Source organism: Callionymus lyra, chromosome 6, assembly GCF_982586985.1.
Source record: "Callionymus lyra chromosome 6, fCalLyr1.hap1.1, whole genome shotgun sequence".
Taxonomy (NCBI): domain Eukaryota; kingdom Metazoa; phylum Chordata; class Actinopteri; order Syngnathiformes; family Callionymidae; genus Callionymus; species Callionymus lyra.
The window spans coordinates 20,494,752-20,513,708 of NC_141823.1; the positions used below are offsets into that span (position 1 = coordinate 20,494,752).

At 40.6% G+C, this 18,957-nt stretch overlaps 3 protein-coding genes across 5 annotated transcripts; 1 reads left to right on the forward strand and 2 right to left on the reverse strand.

The window, feature by feature from the left end:
- Positions 1-5,756: 5,756 nt before the first annotated feature.
- prrt2 (proline-rich transmembrane protein 2) lies at positions 5,757-10,892 on the reverse strand. 2 transcript variants are annotated; one of them, XM_087794139.1, is made up of 5 exons: positions 10,743-10,891; positions 9,991-10,300; positions 9,539-9,834; positions 7,629-7,758; positions 5,757-6,896 (listed from the first exon to the last, which is right to left on the reverse strand). In XM_087794139.1, the coding sequence occupies exons 2-5, from the start codon at positions 10,235-10,237 to the stop codon at positions 6,880-6,882; spliced, it is 690 nt and encodes a 229-aa protein (XP_087650265.1). In that variant the 5' UTR covers positions 10,238-10,300; positions 10,743-10,891; the 3' UTR covers positions 5,757-6,879. The 2 variants fall into 2 exon arrangements, with proteins under 2 accessions (XP_087650265.1, XP_087650263.1); XM_087794137.1 differs by lacking the exon at positions 5,757-6,896 and having other exon boundaries at positions 7,588-7,758; positions 10,743-10,892.
- A 179-nt stretch (positions 10,893-11,071) lies between these two features.
- On the reverse strand, positions 11,072-16,809 carry kif22 (kinesin family member 22). 2 transcript variants are annotated; one of them, XM_087794135.1, is made up of 13 exons: positions 16,787-16,809; positions 16,075-16,285; positions 15,879-16,003; positions 15,632-15,783; positions 15,287-15,496; positions 14,383-14,773; positions 13,150-13,264; positions 12,972-13,086; positions 12,688-12,853; positions 12,445-12,527; positions 12,074-12,274; positions 11,941-12,000; positions 11,072-11,241 (listed from the first exon to the last, which is right to left on the reverse strand). In XM_087794135.1, exons 2-13 carry the CDS (start codon positions 16,260-16,262, stop codon positions 11,212-11,214), a joined length of 1,836 nt encoding a protein of 611 aa, XP_087650261.1. In that variant the 5' UTR covers positions 16,263-16,285; positions 16,787-16,809; the 3' UTR covers positions 11,072-11,211. The 2 variants fall into 2 exon arrangements, with proteins under 2 accessions (XP_087650261.1, XP_087650260.1); XM_087794134.1 differs by lacking the exon at positions 16,787-16,809 and adding an exon at positions 16,456-16,566.
- Positions 16,810-16,869: 60 nt separating this feature from the next.
- Positions 16,870-18,768, forward strand: pagr1 (PAXIP1 associated glutamate-rich protein 1). The gene is made up of 5 exons (XM_087794136.1): positions 16,870-17,022; positions 17,410-17,603; positions 17,823-18,156; positions 18,249-18,337; positions 18,406-18,768. Exons 2-5 carry the CDS (start codon positions 17,438-17,440, stop codon positions 18,639-18,641), a joined length of 825 nt encoding a protein of 274 aa, XP_087650262.1. The 5' UTR covers positions 16,870-17,022; positions 17,410-17,437; the 3' UTR covers positions 18,642-18,768.
- The last annotated feature ends 189 nt before the right edge of the window (positions 18,769-18,957 follow it).

Consider the following 18,957-nt stretch of genomic DNA (forward strand, 5'->3'; position numbering starts at 1 on the left):
GAAAATACGCCTATATGGACCTCTAGCGGTTCATTGATGAAGGTGCAGCATCATTTTAAAATCGTATTATACAGTAGAATCAGAATCAGAATTAGAATCCTTTATTTGTCCCGCGAGGGGACATTCGGTTTAAACAGCATTATACAAAAAATAAAAGCACCCAGAAATAAAAATAAAATGAAAAAAATCTAAATAGAATAAAATAGAAATCTGCACCTTATTATATGTACAACATATTTACACAAATAACAAGAAGAGGTGCTGTTAAATATTATCTGGCTGTGTTCTTGTTGTAGAGTCTGATGGCAGCAGGGAGGAAAGACCTGCGGTACCTCTCCCTCACACACCTGGGATGGAGCATCCTATCACTGATGGAGCTCCTCAATGCCCTCAGTGTGTGCTGGAGAGGGTGAGATAAGTTCTTCCTCATGGAGGCCAGCTTGCTCTGTATCCTCCTCCCAGACACTTCCTCCACAGGATCCAGGGGGCGCCCTAGGACGTAACCGGCCTTCTTAATAAGGCTGTCCAGTTTAGCCCTATCCTTTGCTGTCATGCTGCTCCCCCAGCAGACCACACCGTTGAAGATGGCAGAGGCCACTACTGAGTCATAGAATGACTTCAGGAGTGGCCCCTGGACACCAAACGACCTCAACCTCCGGAGCGGGTAGAGTCTACTCCTAGATAGTTTTATCTAATAGATCATGGGTCCACATTTATTTTTTCCTGTAAGGGCCACATAACTTTTTCCTTCCGTGATGGGGAGCCGGGGTCAGTTTCTGTAACAGAAAAAGACGGATGATGGAATAACCAAATATCCCTCCCAAGTCAGGGAATAAATAACACTATTTATAAAATAAATAATAACCAAATAACCTGCTCAGAAAAGTCAGGTTTTGAAGATTAAAACTTAGGCCCTAAAATGTTGATATCTTTCAAACCACACCTTCTTAGAAAGCAGGAAAATGTAGGTAGGAGTAGAACAAAAAACACACAGTTTTGATTTTTATCTAGCTACTCTATAACATGATTAACCCCCCTTCAAAATGGATGCTCCTATATTTTTGTCACACACTGTATATGAAAATAATAAAAATGTGTCTGGTATTGTTCAGGCGGGGAGGCGGGCCGTAGTTTGTGGACCCCTGATATAAATGTTCATGAGCACTGATAGTACAGAATAAGCTACAGAATATATATTAGGATGGAATATATAATGTGAACATCTTATTTACATGCATAGTTTTGTCATTTTTTAAATAACAGAACATAAAAGAAAGCAAGAGGATATTAATCCATTACAAATATATTACTAATATATAATATATTGTATATTTACAGCCCGAAAATCGCTCGCGTGCTGCAGATGTGTTGTTTGGGTTGCTCTTAATTTCATCAAGCTCTTCGCTTCATCACCTTCACAACTGTTTCTCCACTGGTCTGTCCAGCCTTCAACCCACGTCCTCAGCACGCACCTCTAAAGGTCAGTGCACTGGCCAATACTGGTCAAAGGTTAAAAAAAACATGCTGCTCACGTTAGAGGACCTCAACAATTTGTTCTGTTTTAAGTCATTGTGTTTATTTTCTTAAATACTTTTTATTTTTATTTACTCCTTCTCGTAAATATAACATGCCAAAATCTACATCTGAAATATAGTATGTTAAGTGTTATTGTATTAATTATATTATTCAGTGAAGCGGATTACATTTTGTATTGACAGAAAGACAGGATGTGAGACTCTCAGTTTGGATAAAAATGGAGGAAAAAGAAAATCATTATTCTAGTTGAAACTTTAGATTCTGCTGCACTGAGTTGTCCACTCAGTCTATTTGGAGGAGGCCAAAGGTCACGCGGCTGCCAATGGTGGAGTCAGTGGTGGGTGTGAGGCTGAGTCATGGCCGTCTGTGAAGAATCACAAACATAGCCTCATGTTCCGACGAATACAAAACACTTCTTCACTCTTTAAACCCTTCCTGCCTGATGATCTGACACAGCATGAAACATGATTCAACACCTGAGTCAACATCAAAGTGTCCTTCAGGTTTCAACAGTGAAATTAAAGATCTATGATGAAGAACCTCTGACCTCTGCCACACAATGATAAGATGTTGAAAAAAACAGTTTAATTTGATTGAACATCACATGAAACAATCATTTCTTTGAGCGTATTTGAGGAAACTGAATAAGGAGCTAACTGAATTCAACATTCAAGATGAAAACACATTAAGGCTCAATCGCTGCCGAAAACGGGAAGTATTTATAATCTGTAATTAATAACATGTAATAAATTGATACGTATTAAAATCTCATTTAGAAATCTCCCCGGGATCATCACAGCAGCAGTGACGCTAAATCACACAAGTCACACACGAAGCCTGGAGAGGACGGAGATACACTGAAGCTGAAGACTAATGGATGTCATTTAAGATCCACAAATGAGCCTCTGAACCAGCAGCTCTTCTGCACGGATGAGGCAATAAAGCAACAGATCCTCAGCCAGCAGAGGCTGCTAAAGTGTGGGAATGGGTGATAATAATGATGAGACGTATGAAGGTGGAGCTCAATGATCATTTAAAAGACAATTCAGAGAAGCTTCACATGGTTTAATAACACTGGCAGAAAACTATTAGAGGCGTATATATATATATATATATATATATATATATATAAATTGTTAGTTGTTTCACATATACGTTTAGGCATATACTTGTTAATATAATAATAATATCATACAATAATACTTTACTTTAAATCACCAGTATTGTAAATTGTGTTGAATGTCTTCATTATAAGCCATAAAGTAGAAAGTGTAACAGCTGTAAAAGTCAATTGTTGTAGTTTCTTTTCCATTTTGATTTGGTTTTCTTTCCAATATTAAATGCTTTACATAAAATGGCGTAAATAATGTTCATACTGGTTTGGTTCACTCTGTTAGTGACGTTTAAACTGATTGTTACTAAACACCGAGCATGTACTGCAGCTGTGGATTAATTCCCAGTCAAATCATGCTATAATTTATCATTCTTATGTTTTATTTAATCCTACAGATTAGAAGAGTTACAAGACCATCTGTTTTGAGCTCATGTTTTCCGGACGTATACGTGTATATGTATTATATTTAGGGATACAAATGTTCAGTAATCCACAGTTTAAAATAAGAACATTTATAAAACGTGGTTGTAGCTGACATAAATACAATTTAATATATTTAATATGTCACACATTCACATATAATTTGAATAATTGAAACACAAGAACAGCGTGGCTTATCTCCAAGATGTACCTTTTCTCCTTGTTACAGCTAAAACAAAACAAACAGCTTTACATAATAGCATTAATAATTGATGCATAACATTCAGCAGCTTCAGGTTTATGGTCTGCTGACATCAGATAAAAAGGGCAACAGCTAGGGCACGGTGGTCTATATTGATGAATATAATGATGACATTTTCTGGTTAGCTGTTTATTAAAGTGTATTCATATAATTATGACTCAACTGGTGTAGTTCACACTGGCAAGTGCAGTCAGTCCAAACTCAATGTGTGATTGTGTATCCCTGACCCACTTTAGATGTGACAGGGTATCTGACACTCCACTGCCAAACTAGCTGAATATAGAGGGAAAAACACACGATGGCAACATTTTCATGTGTGCGAGGCAATTTTCTGCTGATCGCTGATGTTGAAAGTGACTTTGCAATTTGCTCTATAACAAAAGAGTCAGCTGTTTCACTTGTGTTCCAACATGCTATCAGATATTTTCAGTTATTTAGAATTTACATGTTACAATAAACAAACAAATAAAAAGTGATTAAATTAAAACACTAGTTGAGGCTTTCTAATATTTGTACCGAACTTCAAAAATATAATAGAAACCGTAGAATTATTAATCAATTAGAAAATGCATTTAGGAGTCAATTGATGATTTATTGACAGTTTGCTGTCCACTTATTATTCCTACGAAAATATATTTCCCTGCAACCGTGGAAACCTAAGACGAGCCCCTCTGGAGAGATAAATGTCTCCCTTTGATGTGTGTGAAATCATCAGAAGCTCTAATTCTCCCTGGTGTTGGGCTCAGAGCTCCTTCAGTAATTCTCCTGGAGCTGCCGCACACTCGCCCAGATCAACACAAACACACACACAACTCAGATTGCTAACCAGAAACTCTCTCTTGAGCATTGAGCTTGTGTCTGTGTTGCATCACAAAAATGGTCCTTCCATGACGGACCATTCACTTTTGTTGGATTTATAAGAAGATTAAAGATGTTTAACTATCAATGTTTCGGGTAAACCTGCAGATAGTGGTTATATATTAAGATCAATTGGTATAAAACTCTTTTAGATCATAATCCATAACCAGCACTTTGAACCTTAAAATTCACCCTAAAACAAGGAACATCATTGGACAACGTTTAGCTATTAATTGTATGTTTATTTAATCTGTATCTGTAGGTGAAGAAGCTATCGATAATATTGTGTTTCTAAAGTTTTGCTCCTTTTATCACCATATTTTTTATAATGGTTCCTTTTTTTAATGATTACGTTTCACTTTTCTTGTCATGACTCGTGTAGTAGAACGCCATAACTTTGTCATGTGACCACCTCACATCAGTGAATCAGTGTCAGGTTAGGAATCCTACTTACGATGTAATGGAAAGAAATCAGATCTGATTTCAAGACACAAGTTTTTACTTGTGTACAAGTGAGAAAGAAGAACAACACAGAGTTTACATGTCTGTCTGGATTATTTCTGAAGTAAAGAGATTGAAGGTTAAAGTCGAATCTTCAGTTCAGTCTCACAAGCCGATAATTATCTAAAAAACTTTTTTTATGTTATGATTTGATAAATCAGCTCAGATACAGTGTTTTCATATGAAGTACTGGAGACTTGTTCAACTTACCAGGAGGACAAATCCAGAAACTGAAACAATAAGACACTTACGACGCTTGTTTTGTAAACAGATGTACACAAAAGTTGTGGAAATGGGCTCCACAACATTGCAGTTACACTGATCTGACACCAGGGAGACTCAAAAAAAAAAGTTTAATCACGGTAATCTTACTTGTTTTTTAAGAATAACACACTTTTGGTTTCCGACTTGAGGAAGATAAGTCTTAGGTTAGTCCCTCATCATGATGATGTTTTGAAGTTGTTACTTTATACAGTTCTCCCCGGTCTCAAATCGCAGCGAACGAGAGGTTACGAGAGCAGAGGCTGTTGCTCCTAAGCTTTGGAACGATCTTCCTCTCTCTCTGTGTTTGATGATCTACTGACTCCTTCAAGAAACGTCTTAAGAAACTTTTATTTGTGCAGACTTTTCATTGATTTTCTGGAACTCCTGTGTTGTTTCTCAATGTTATCTTGACCTTTTTAAAGTATTTATTTAATTGAGTTTTGTTTTGATTGTTGAAGCGCTTTGTGACCCTGGTCTGGAAAAGCTCTATATTAATATAAATTACTTACTTACATTGTAACGTAATAGTTCACTCAACTATTAATAACACCTACTTTTTTCTATGATTTTACTCGTTTTGTCTTTCATTTTAATATTTAATATAATAATGTCTTTAACACTTTTGATTTCCAACTTGAGGATAAGATGGTTATTGGTTAAGGGTTCATCAGGGTTGTGTACTTGTATTTCTATTTTAAATGCTATCACGTTGTGAGAGGACGTTTAGCAGAAAAAAAAAAGAGACAAGGACAATAAATCCTTGATTTAATGAGATAAAGAAAACAAAAGCAAAGAAGAACATCACATGCATTGTGTATTTATTAAGAATGTGCTGCAGAAGTACAACAATCCAAGGGCGACTTAAAGCACCTCTTCCACCATCTGACACCCACAGCATGCTAATGAGCACAGATAGTACAGAAGCCTGCAGGTAACACAGTCACCGACAGTTTGACTAACTAGTCTCTACTGAAGTCTACTTCATCACAACACTTCTACCAGCAAAATTACAGCCACTGGAGAACTGGAGATTATAAGTCGTTTAACATATTAAGAAACAAAAGTCAAATATAAAGCGGATTATTTCCACATTAACCACTTTTGAAAATCAGTCGTACAAGAACCCAGAAGTGCTGCAGTGGCAGGTCACAGTATAGCAGGTGAAGGTCTGAGGTCGTAGAAAGAGATTTGGAAACATGTCATGTGGCAACACGGTGGGAATATCGGCTCCTGATCCTTAATGGTGGCGAGTACATCCGTGGACTACACAGCGGTGGTGGCGCCGTTGCTCCACCGCCATCTGCTCTGCACTGGCACAGACATCCCAGAATAACCAGATGCCATCAAACAGCTGATGGCAACATAATTGAAGCGAGGAAAAAAAACAAACGCCGACATCTGCTACAGATTGACTGACTCACAGTAGGTGGTGATCAACAGTTGACTTTTTTTGGCACGTGTTGATTTTTTTTTTTTTTGCAGAGTGATTCTTTTTTTCCTGATCTCTTCCAGATTCACATTTAAGTCATTATTATTTCCCCTTCGCCGACACATCCAGGGATTAGTGAGTGACTTGATTGTACATCGATCGCAAATATCCCCGATGATCTGCAAGAGGGTTCATCATCCAGAAGGGAGAGGGGTGTGTTGGGGTGGTCGTCGCTCAAAAGTGTCACCGTGAAGACTCTTGTGTTTCTCAGAAACTGTCGCGACAATAGTCCGTGGCGGGTGCACAAACCCTCCCTTCCTCCTCCTCCTCCTCCTCCGACAGCATGTGGTGGTTGATATAGATAAGAAGTACAAAGAAGCACTGAACATTGGTGCACGCTAGTCACACATCCAGGTAATGACTAGGCTGTACAGACGGTGGTGCAGGTCAGGCCAGGGCATCATCATTATCCACTCTCTCACCCTGGGACGAAACTCAGCTTTTCACATTGACTAAAAAAAGAAAAGGGAAGTGCATTAGTTGAGGCGCCGTTTAAAGGTGAAACTTAATATGGATATTTTAGATAAGAGCTCTGCTTGCATAACCACGGCCGGGCGACAACAACAAGGAAAAACAAGAGGGTCCCAGAGCTTTGGGTGGCGTGTACGATCGCTCCTGCAGTCATTACGTTAATTACTGCCTCTCCTGGCTTAACAAGACCCAGCAGGCTCCACTGTGTACGAGGCTCGCCCCCAGATCTGGTTGACGTGGTCACGGATTGGTGGAATCACCAGATCTTTTTTTTTTTTTTTTTTTACAAGACACTGAACTGCGCCTTGGTCAGAGTTCTTTATTCAACCAGACAGACAATACACAGGACAACCACCACCCGAGGTACATTGGTACGGACAGAAGGACTTCACGGAGAGTACAGTCAGACGGACGTATGGAAACAAACACACACACACGGCTCTCTAGCATGCAGCCGTGTCGATGGAGACACAATCTGATGAGAGTGCGGATAAACAGTGTCACCACATGTGAAACTAGATCTGCAGTAAAGTGACTAGAACACACAGAACAGGTTAGTTAGAGTTATTTTGGGGGGTTCAGGGTGAGTTTGGACAAACGTTTGTTGAAAAAAAAAAAGGTAGGAAAGTTCATGGGAAGAAGTTCAGCTGTGCAACAACCTCACAGAGAGTGAAAAAGGTGAAAAGGTTATAGGTCAGATTTGGGACACTCACTGGCCAGGTTGACAATGCAGGCGATGATGATGAGCGTCCCTCCGACCAGGGACACCACGGAGAGCATCTTGGCCACTCGGCCCAGTCGCACGGCGCCGTCCAGGTTCCCCTGCTCCAGACTGTTCTTGGACTGACGGGGAAGAAAACAAACCATCTGTTAGATTCTTCCCACATTATTAGATCTTTATGATTTTATGAAATCTACCTCGTCTAACACACATGAGGCTCATTCTACCAGACCAGACCCTTTTTCTACTGGTCCATCAAATAAAGCATGACTTCATAATAATTAGGCTTTTTATTTTTGTGATGATTGTTTTGATTTTTCTTTCATTACAATAATATTGCCGAGCTATTGTTTAGTGCTCTTTGATTTTCCACCTGTCACCACATAACCACAAATTTGCGTTATGAACGTCAATAAGCGTTTGCATTTATTTCCCTAATAGGTTGTACTGAGAGAACTTTTGGAACATAGTATACTGTTGGGTACAACCAAAGATTCTCTTGTTTAGTTTAAAAAAGGATATTTAGTTTGAAAAAATAAATGTGTAATAGGTGCTGGATATTTTAAACACATTACAATAACATTGTTCCAACACTAGGGGGAGACGGAAACTAATATGTTCAATCTCACATAGAACCGCTTTAATACAAGTATTATGTATTACACAACTTTCAATACCAAATATTAATCTTCATTTATAGGTATTATTAAGGGGATGGACAATGTAGCCACGTCCAGAAATTAGCACCCAACAAATTATCATTAATTGAATCTTGATTTATGTCCATCTGACATTTTAACAAACCACTGCCTAACACTTACAACGTGACATCACTCAAACTTTGCACTTATTAATAGATAGATACTGACATTACCACCTCAAAGCATGATGGAAAGCAAAACTGTTTATAAACCTAATGTTACACTTGCTAGTTTAGCTAGTTGAACAGCAACTGCAATGATTCTGAGGTTCAATTGACTACACTGTAGACATGTGTATATTTTGAAGACTACAATTCTGTAAATATCATACTAAATAACAAAATTGTTGATCTTATTTCAATACCAAATGGAACGCATTTGTACTGATACCTGGTGGTTAAGAAGAACTTCTCACTCTCTATGATAAATGAGAGACAAGAGGCTAAAGCTATTTTGTATGTCTTATATAATTTAAAGGTCTTAAAAGGTACCACATGATTTTTATTCAAACAAACAATGGGGACGTAGCTCGAGTGTATGAGAGGATGATCCTACAAACTAGAAACCGTACTGAAAGAATGATCATTCCCTAAATCGGAGGTTTTGTTTTAGTCATTCTGGGAAGTGTTGTTTGCAGCTGACGTCACTGATTCCGTTCCTTTAGGGTTTTTTTTTTAGTTTTTTTTTAGGTGATGAACCTATGATGGGATTGATGAAAATGATCCTGAAGAAGAAGATCTGAACACTATCTTTGTTAAAAAAAAGTAAAAAGTCGTGTAAACATGTAGACTCAAAGCTCAGTGGACTTCTAGCTCTAGACAAAAAGACAATATTTGGCATTAAAATCTACAAAATCTCTGGGATTATTTTACCGTCAACCTTGTCGAATCAGGTTTCATAAAGAGAAATATTTCCTCACGAAAACACTGATGACGACCATCCTCCAAGTGACGATCTGTGTGTCATCAACGAAACAACAAGCCTCCCCCCCCCGTCTCTACTGACCCCGCTCTTTTCCATCTGTTTACTTTGGCAATCCTGCCAGATGATGCCGTCAGCAACCTACACTTGCATCATCATCATCAATGTGGCCTCGACTGTTCTACTTGGTCACGCGTCAGAAAGTTTTGAGGACTGACCTAGAAATCGCATCGGAAGCCGGACGCTAATGGCAGAAAAAGTCATTGATCAGCAGACTCACCATGATGGAGTAGACGAAGCCCACGATGTTGATGGGCCAGACGGGGCAGAAACAGGCCAGCACCGACAGCAGGAGATAGTCTTTGACCTTGGTGCGGTCCAGCGGCGGGTTGGTGGCGATGCTGGAGTGGCGGGAGATGGACGGGCGGGGGGAGAAGGCGGTGTAGCCGATGGAGCTGGCCCGGCTGCCCTTCCTGGTCTTGTTGTGATGCGGGTACGAGATGGAGTGCTGCCTTCTGGGAGGCGAGGAGATGACGGGCGACGCTTTGTCTCCGGACGCCGGGTGCATCCCATTACCTGCACGTGAGAGGGCAAGAAAGGACAGCGGATAATATATGAAACACAAGTGTATGGATATTGTTCTAGAACTTGACCTTCCCTCCAGCAGGCTGACTCAGCACACACACACACACACACCTCCTTCACCAGTCTATATTACAAGGTCACACTCACTGTTCTTCAGTTTCTCGTTGATGACAATGACAAGTTCTCCTTTGGTCGGGCATGGGGGTCTCGTGCAGGAGGAGGGGCTGCCACTGCCACTGCTGCCGCCGCCGATGAAGAGCTGTTCACTCGGGTCAGGTGGGCACGGATCCGTCTCGGGGACTGGACTCAAAACACAGTCCTCTTGGTCCAGCAGCGACGGCTGGTCCTCGCCGGGCCAGACGGCAGGGGTGGGCATCATGTTGACAGCCGTCATGTCGAGTCTTTCCACAAACGCTTTCCCCCCCCCCCAAGTCAGATCGTACTCGAGAATAACCACCTGAAGGACAAGAACACTTGTTAATTATTCAACCTGATTTGGAACAGCACTGATGCTGGGAACTGTGAGCAGCCATGGTTGCCATGTTGAATAGTAAATAAACAGCAGGGCCCTGTGGTGCGTTCACGTTCACACTGAAAAAAAAGGAGCAGGTGATGCATCTCGGATGACAAAAAGCAGGTCGTCTGGCGACGGGGGCAGAACAAAAAGACATGGATGGTTGGATCATAATGCACCAGCAGGTGTGTACAGACCATAATTCATCATGTGTAAACACACCGAGACAAAGAGAAAAGCGGAGCGACACCGTAAGTAGCTTCGCCTGGTCCTCACGATGCTAAGGAGGCTCACTTCTACATTAAAAACATTCACGTATCAACGAGGATGAAAAGACGTTTTAAGAAGGTTATCACCTCAGAGAAAAATGATAATAAAACCTGACCTCTTATAATCCAGCATCCGTCTCAGCAGCGAGGCGGCGACTGAGGCTCCAGCATCCTCCAGAGAAGCGTCTCAAAGCGAAGGTTCGACAGGGAGGAAAATGATGCGAGTGTTCGGCGAGGACGACGAGAAGTATGGATGTGTAGCAGTGTCTCCAGGAGGAGTGTCGTGCGTGTGTTGAAAAGTGAAAGGAGAGGGCGGGAGCAGCGTCCTCGTGCGCGCTATAGATCCTCATCCATCTCTGCTGCAGCTCCACACACACCAGCTGACGTCAATGTCATTGCATTTTCTTTTTTAACCATAGAGAAGAGACGCCAAAAAGGTTGATAAATGGGTTTTATTGCAAAAACAGAACGCCATCAACTGTTGGACCATAGTTACTACAAAAACATTAAAAAAAAAAAAAAGGATAAAAATATTGGAATTAAAAAACATGACCAGTTATATACACATGTGATGGATGATAAGGATCAGCTTCCCATAGCACTCAGGATGTTTGCCTGCGAGGAAAGAAGACACGTTAGTCAACAGCTTTAATATCATTGAATGCTAAGGTACATTTAAGCAAAATAAATATTGCATTGTATATATGAAGATAATTGGATATCAGACATCAACTCTCATTTCAGAATCGTCAACAGTATTAATGCACTTTAATATCGCATTTAAAACCAAACGTACTAGATGATGGTCTTTCAACTCTAGGTAAAAAAAAACACTGAATAAAAGCCTCAATAAGCTTTGGACTGATCTTCCTCTGCGTTTGATGATCTACCGACTCCTTCAAGAAACATCAAGACTTTCTTATTCGTGCAGGCTTTTCCCTGATTTTCTGGGACTCCTGTGTTTTTCTCGTTATCTTGATCATTTTAGTACATATTAAGTTGGTTTTTAATTTTTTTATTGTTTAAGTGCTTTGTGACCCTGGTCTAGAAAAGCACTTAATATAAATGACTAACTTACTTAGAATAATGTTATATACAGCTCTGATTATACATACATCCACAAGCTAATGCTTTTCATACCAACAATGCTAGTAACTCTTCAGTTAAACAACTAGATAGAAATAAACCATGTGCTCAACATTATCATTGTGAAGTTCAGAGCCACCTCCATTTATTCACACTCTAAGGTTTAGTCGTCCTTTTCTACTCGGAAAGTTCTTTCCAGTACAATAAATAACGAGCTGGAAAGATTACCTTCATAAAGGAGGAGAATCTCTTCTGAGTCATCCCCTCTACTTGAACCAAGTCGTCGACCTAAAAACAAGAAGGTTGAATGAGATTGAGTAAAATAAAAACCGACCACAGCTGGTCAAGCGGTTGAACCGACCGTTTTAAAGTCACCGTTCAGCTCCCTCCAGCCCTGAATGAGTTTGGCCTTCTTGTCACCGATCTGCTGCAGACTCTTAAGCTCTTTGACTGAGCCGCTGTTCAAGATCTGCAGGATCTTCTGGCGGGACTGTTCCACCACCGAGGTTTTGAACTGTGACTCCCAGCATCCCTGGACCATGTTCTCTTTACCTTCCGGAGACTTGTCAGGAAACAGAAATGTATCAAAGAATGAAAAATAAACTCAAAGGTCATGACGGGGGTCAAATTTCGTCCACACTTGACAAACTGAGGCTGATGCGCCATGTCAGCATGCATCTGATGCTTGCAGTTGTACAGATGTGTCGAGCTAAGCACAACAGTGATGCTGACCTCCGTGAGCGTCGCCTTCTTCTTGATGCAGACAGACTGTTTATTGACCACCACATGCTGCTGAAGAGGCTGGAGCTGTGTAACTGAGGAAGAGACATGGTCGACATAAACAGCACGTTTGACTTTTCATTCAGCCTACTTAATATAAATAACTTGTTTTTCTTAAGGACATTTCCTCATTCAATCATGCGTTTGTGTCAACATCCTGCAATTGAGTGATGCTAAAAAAAATAAAAAACTAACCTTGCAATGGTTGGACCACGGCTTGTTGCTTAGTGACCTTAGCTGCTGTTGAAGGTTTTCTTTGGAGAGGGACACAGTCGTTTCTGAAACTGGGCTCAATGCGAGCGCTGGACTTGGTTGGTAACTTGGCCTTGCTTTCAATCTCTTGCTGCTTCATCTTCAGTTCCTGAAGAGAGAGAGAGAGAAAATACCATGATCACAGGCTGGTAAGAATAAAACCTTTGGAAGAATTTATAGAAATTATAAATTTCATGTCAACTTGAAAACTTCGGGGTATAAATTACCTGGATCTCTTTCCGAGACTGGGCCATTTCTTTCACCATGGTACCCTTGTCATGACAGCCCATCATCAGCTTCTCTAAAGCTACGAGACGATCTAGAACCGAGGGTTCAGATGGGCTGTCAAACAAAAACAAAAATTAGGAGAATAATGTTACACATTTATAATTAACAGATATTTACCTGTTCAAATTAGATGTCGAAGGTGTCTGCTCCGACATCTTGTCTTCCTTCTGCTTCTTCTTCTGGGGTTCAGCACCAGACCGTCCAGACTCGTGGTCATCTCGTGTTCGCTTCACTGCAGACGCATGTAGAGAAGTTCTCAGCCAAAGCACTACATTTTTAGATGAAACTAATTTGCAAAAGGACAACAACATGAAGCCCAACTTATAACATTACTGCTGCTATCCATGCTAGTTTATCTGTGGCCAAATAGTCACAAGGGGCAAATTTACACATTTTGGACAAATTAATAAAGAGAATTAATGGTAGTACCGAGTAAAATAGCCAGTACCTACTATAAACTGGCTAAGGGCTCTTCAGAGTCAACAATTACTTCGTTAGCTTTTCTCTAGCTATAAATGGCATGAACACCCGAATGCATTTTTATGCAAAAATATCTATTTAAGACGCAATAAAATCAAAACATTCATTACCCTTTTCTGGATAAATACACAGATACATGCATGTTGTTTAAAGGATGTTAATTTAGGGACTTGCTGCCCAAGCATTGAATACTCATGTATATTCAGACAAAGAAAGGAATAGGAAGCCAAGTTCTTCAATAAAACAAGCAGAAGGTGTTTAAATGCAGATTGTTCCTCTCCCATAAGATCCCAGAAAGCCATGAAGTTGCCATGAGGAGTATTGGAAGAGGGTTAATGTTAGCAACAGCTACCAAATCCTGGTCTACTGCACAGAGACCATGACCTGTTAAGATGCTTTGTGTAATTTTTAAAAAAGAATTTTGTAGACCACGGGGTCTCAAAACCAACAGGCTACTGGGTGGGCTTCTACGTTTTTCTGAATGTCTGAGGAATTGTACGATACCATTTTGTGTGTGTAATGACTTGTGGTTTCTGAATAGTTTTGTCTAATTAAAAAGAAAACCTGTTCCATCTTAGATACAGAATCAAATCCGTTTCAATGAGATGATTGAATGGAAATTAATTCCTTAACCATCCGACATTGAATGGCTCTGCCTGCACTCAGATGGACTAGAGGTCACACTCCACAAATGAGCAGCAAGACTGAGACCACCGTTAATAGACCCATAGGCAACATATGTCATTAAGGTGCATTGAACCTTTCAACTAATGGAAATGGCACTTGCAGATGAAGCAGAACCAGTGAAAAGTGACATTAAAAGATCACACTAGCTTCTTGTAGATAAAAGCAAATCGCAGCTTTACTCACCTGAAGGAACCACTAACGTTTCCCGAGTGAATGGTTTGTTGACAATTTGTTTGGATTTAGCTGCAAAGTTGAGTGCACTGAACGTGTCGAAGTAGTATTTGTACTCTGGGGCGATGTTGGTGATCATAACGGAGTGTGCCGAGCCACCAAGAGAATCCTGAAGCAGCCGGGTCAGTTTACTGTCTCTGTAGGGCACACGAATCGCTGTACCCGAGTTGAGCGAGTCAACTACTTTGCTGAGCGTGAAGAGCGACAGGTTGATGGCACCGCTTTCTTTTAAACGAATCCCCTGGTTGCCAGTCCGTCTGTTATCTTCAGAACCAGCCAGGTCCACCAAATAGAGCTTCCCCGTTTGCTGACGGTGGGGAAGAGCTCGCTGAGTTCTAACAACCTAAAATGAAGCACACAAAAGGTAGATATGATAAATTCATTTTGTTATTGTTGTTATTAGTTTTTTGCATTCAAGGGTATTTTATTTATTTATTTTTGTACAAACAGATACATACTGATAAGAACAATGGTCTAAGATCCATTTAAGATACTAAAATCAAAACATTCGTTACCCTTTTCTGGATAAATACACAGATATATCGTTTGAAGGATGTTAATTTAGGGACTTGCTGCCCAAGCATTGAATACTCCTGTATATTCAGACAAAGAAAAGAATAGGAAGCAAAGTTCTTCAATAAAACAAGCAGAAGGTGTTTAAATGCAGATTGTTCCTCTCCCATAAGATCCCAGAAAGCAATGAAGTTGCCCACAGAAGTATTGGAAGAGGGTTAATGTTAGCATCAGCTACCAAATCCTGGTCTACTGCACAGGGACCATGACCTGTTAAGATGCTTTTGGGCTGCAACATTATTAGAGAGCAGGTTTGTTTGGAAAGAAAATTAAATAATCAAACCTTAATAAGGAGGATGGCATGGCTTCGGCTGGACCTCTGGTTCAGTTTAGTCGAAGCAGTCGTTCGATTTAAACTGGCAGGAACAAACTTTTGATCAAAGTCTGCAAAGGAAGTGATAACTGTATGCGTGAGGCCCGGTATTAAAATATTCTTGTCCTTGTCTTCTCGGATTGGCAAGTCGTGGGACCCGGGGGACAGAAGATCGAGCACCTAATGGGAAAAATAACAAAATAAATACATTTTCATTATGGTGAGGTCATAAATTAAGGGCAAAGTAAAAACAATAACCTGCAATAAACAAATTGAAACAATTATTGTATTTAAAGCAGAAACTAAACCACATACCTTCTCATTGTAAATTTCCAAATAAGACATGCCAATACTATAGTCCCAGCCATCGTTTTCCCCTTTCTCTTTGACCAACTTGAACACGTCACGAACAGACAGAGGGATCATGCCAGGCTGCTGTGCACTGCCCAACATGGTGTGAGTCTTCCCTAAGGGTTCGGCGAAGAAAAAAACAAAACTATTAAAAATAAAGTCATACAACTACTTTCAATCTTAACTATCCATATGTATATAATCGACTCACCTGCTCCTGTTGGTCCATATGCAAACACACATGCATTTTGTCCTTTCAAAATATGTGGTAAAATGGACTTTACTGAGAAGAAAACATCTTTTTGCGTCGTTTTTTCGTCATGATAGACATCAAAACTGGAAACAAAAATGAATAAGTCATGGCTGTTGCTCCATAATAATTTTTATATACAACATATTATACTCACTGGTACTTCACGGTTTCGGTAGCATTTCGCCAGTTAACGATTTCCAGATTCTGTCCGTCCAGGCCTCTCACACACGGTCCCTCGCCCTTGTCGTCCTGTTTGTCCATGTAGGGTCGAAGTCGAACCACCACCCGGACCCTGGACGCCTTCTTGCCCGTGCCTTCGGAGACCGCAACACGCTGGGCCATGATAGATGTTTTACAAAGGGGGTCTGGAAAAAAGTTTTAAAGCTGGATTTATTATATGAAATACAAACGCTGAGCGACATAGTTGATAGCTTTGCTAACAACAAACATGCTAACTTCGACTCCATTGGCTATTTTCCAACATGTTGCAGTCAAAAGTTACATGATTTCCCATTTGGCGAGTTATATTTCTTACCCCAAAAAAACAGCGTCTCCCTTTAAATGTTGAGTTTATTCCGCTTCCACAGACATTATCGCCGCAGTCTTTTAACAATGGCGTCAGGCGCGCGCTCAACTTTAACCGAACACTTTTCAAACCAGCGACCGCGCATCCGGAAAAATGTTTCTCCACCAATCAGAGAGCACGTAAGCTCTGACGTCAGGATAACACAAATTCATAGATAAGAATAATACACTTTAATTTGTCGTTCAGGGTTTAATACAGATAGTTTTACACTCGCGACTAAAACGTTTTAAATTCCGATTCAAAGAAGCGAATAAGGATTTAATGGAAGGTAGATCCGAACCTACTCAGTAGCGTCCGCATGGCGCTTCACCAACCGGCGCGCAGAATGACACGCGGAGTGTTACGGCCTCTGAAGCGGTGATGCGGTCCAAAATGGCGCTATGTTTACGTCTGTATTTCACGGTTTATCGTCACCGCAGAGTCTGATGGCGTGTTTTGGTGATTTTATTTATCGATGTGGAAGAAATTGGCTCCACATTTAGCACAATAGCCGATCGACACCACGGAGGACATTCGGTAAAAGTGACTTTATGGGTTCTATTTTGTCTTATTAGCTCCTATCGGGCCTACTGCTAGTTTTCATTTGTAACTAAATGATGTTGTAGCTTTATTTTGTTTACAATTATGTTACAATAAAATCATGTATAGGCATGTAAGCCTATACGTATTAGTGTATCTTAGAATACGTATTTTGTTATTCAGTAATACATTATTATCGTAAGTGTTTATCAAACAGCCAACTCTACCACTACTTTTCAAGTTCTTTTTAAGATAATAATAAACTATTAAATCGCTAATGGGATGCACGATCATGACATGAAAGTTGTAGTTCGAGGCTTTGCAAACGTGTCAATGTCAGACAGATAACGTGGCTATGTCATGACTGTGATCTGTTGTCACCAGATATTTAGGTTCACAATCCATTGAAAGGATGCAGGCAGAGGCCACTGAGTCCTCCCTGCAGGAGGGGATCGAAGTTCTCGGTCTCAAGGACAAGGAGGAACCTCCCGCACAAAAAGAGGAGTCAAGCGTCCCAGAGCAAGAAGACACCGAGATGAAGGCTGTAACAGAGGGCACCAGCGTGAAGGAGGATACAGGTAACATCTTTAATGTGGAACCAAAAACGAGAAACACTGAAACAGGAAAGATTTTTCATATTCTCAACATGCATTTGAATTTGTTCTTGATTAAAAAATACTTTTAATGGATTCTTTGTCATCGTGAAAGAATTTGGAGTTTGATTTATGATGCCTGACCTTGCAGAAGATTGTTTTAATCTCCCCCCGCAGCTGAATGTTCCCATTGTCTTTTATCAGATGGAGAGACGGATGAGGTGGTAACGGAGACGCCACAGGACCAAGCTCTGACTGACACGGTGGACGTTGGCGAGGCAACAAAAACTGCGTCAGAAAACGAGAGTGAATGGGAGCTTGCGTACAGCGATGAGGAAATGGAGGACCCAAAAAACTGGATGCCGCCTCCAGATGAGATCAAAAGACTCTATGAACTCCTAGCTAAAGGAGAAATGCTTGAACTGAACTTTGTGGCGCTTCCACGAAGACCACCCACACCTGAGCACACGCCCTCGCCTGAAAGGGATGAAGAGGAAGAGTCGGCAGAGGACAGGGAGAGGAAGGACCGGGAGAGAAAGTCAGTATTTTGGAAATACATAGCTTTTAAATGTGTTCTATTTTTTTAGTACTTAGTAATTAGTACTTTAAATTGTCTGACTCTCCCCTCAGGCCTCCTACTCCAACCGAGTTTGACTTTGATGAGGAGCAACTGCAAGCAACACCTAAAAATGCCTTCATCAACAGACGCAGGACACCAGGTACATGACGTCCCACGACTGCATCATGACATCGACGCGTTTCTGTAACGTGTTTGTAACCTTCTCAGGATCGTCGGCTCGCTCCTCCGTCAAACGTGAGGCCAGGCTGGATAAAGTCCTGTCAGACATGAAGCGACACCGAAAGATTGAGGAGCAGATTATGCGAACGGGTCGAGATCTCTTCAAGGTGGAGAAGAAGATCGAGGAGCCACTGTCTCCGAACAGCCAGAAGGAGCGGGAAAAGGAGCGCGAGCGAGACAGTAATCCCAACACGATATTCTCCCCTCGACAGAGGAGATACTGAAGTACAAACGTGAGGCGGATGAATGAACTCCATGACCTTTTTCCAACCTACATTTTTTTAATGTACCAGGTTTTGTATGTTTTTTATGTGTTTTGCATAATGTTGTGACAATAAACGTTTTAAATCAGAGCATGTTATTATTCAGTCAATTCACAACAAGTGCTAGACTAATTATTTCTACCTCATATAATAGTAAATGTTTTATTGGAAACTTTACTTGGAGATATTGACAAAGTGTCTAAAGAGTCTGATGGTTGAGAAATCCTTTTAATTTACCTGAAGCAGGATTTGATGCAGGGATGATTCTTCTTATGGG

Excerpts from the sequence above, each read along its gene's own strand:
- prrt2 (XM_087794137.1), bottom strand. The coding sequence starts at position 10,237 with ATGACGGCTGTCAACATGATGCCCACCCCTGCCGTCTGGCCCGGCGAG. Across the intron at positions 9,835-9,990 it reads CAACGAGAAACTGAAGAACA|GTAATGGGATGCACCCGGCG; the intron begins GTGAGTGTGACC and ends TCTCACGTGCAG. Across the intron at positions 7,759-9,538 it reads GCTTCGTCTACTCCATCATG|TCCAAGAACAGTCTGGAGCA; the intron begins GTGAGTCTGCTG and ends CTTCCCCGTCAG.
- kif22 (XM_087794135.1), bottom strand. The coding sequence starts at position 16,262 with ATGGCCCAGCGTGTTGCGGTCTCCGAAGGCACGGGCAAGAAGGCGTCC. Across the intron at positions 12,854-12,971 it reads AGTCTCGGAAAGAGATCCAG|GAACTGAAGATGAAGCAGCA; the intron begins GTAATTTATACC and ends CTCTCTCTTCAG. Across the intron at positions 11,242-11,940 it reads GATTCTCCTCCTTTATGAAG|GCAAACATCCTGAGTGCTAT; the intron begins GTAATCTTTCCA and ends CTTTCCTCGCAG.
- pagr1 (XM_087794136.1), top strand. The coding sequence starts at position 17,438 with ATGCAGGCAGAGGCCACTGAGTCCTCCCTGCAGGAGGGGATCGAAGTT. Across the intron at positions 17,604-17,822 it reads CAGCGTGAAGGAGGATACAG|ATGGAGAGACGGATGAGGTG; the intron begins GTAACATCTTTA and ends GTCTTTTATCAG. Across the intron at positions 18,338-18,405 it reads CAACAGACGCAGGACACCAG|GATCGTCGGCTCGCTCCTCC; the intron begins GTACATGACGTC and ends TAACCTTCTCAG.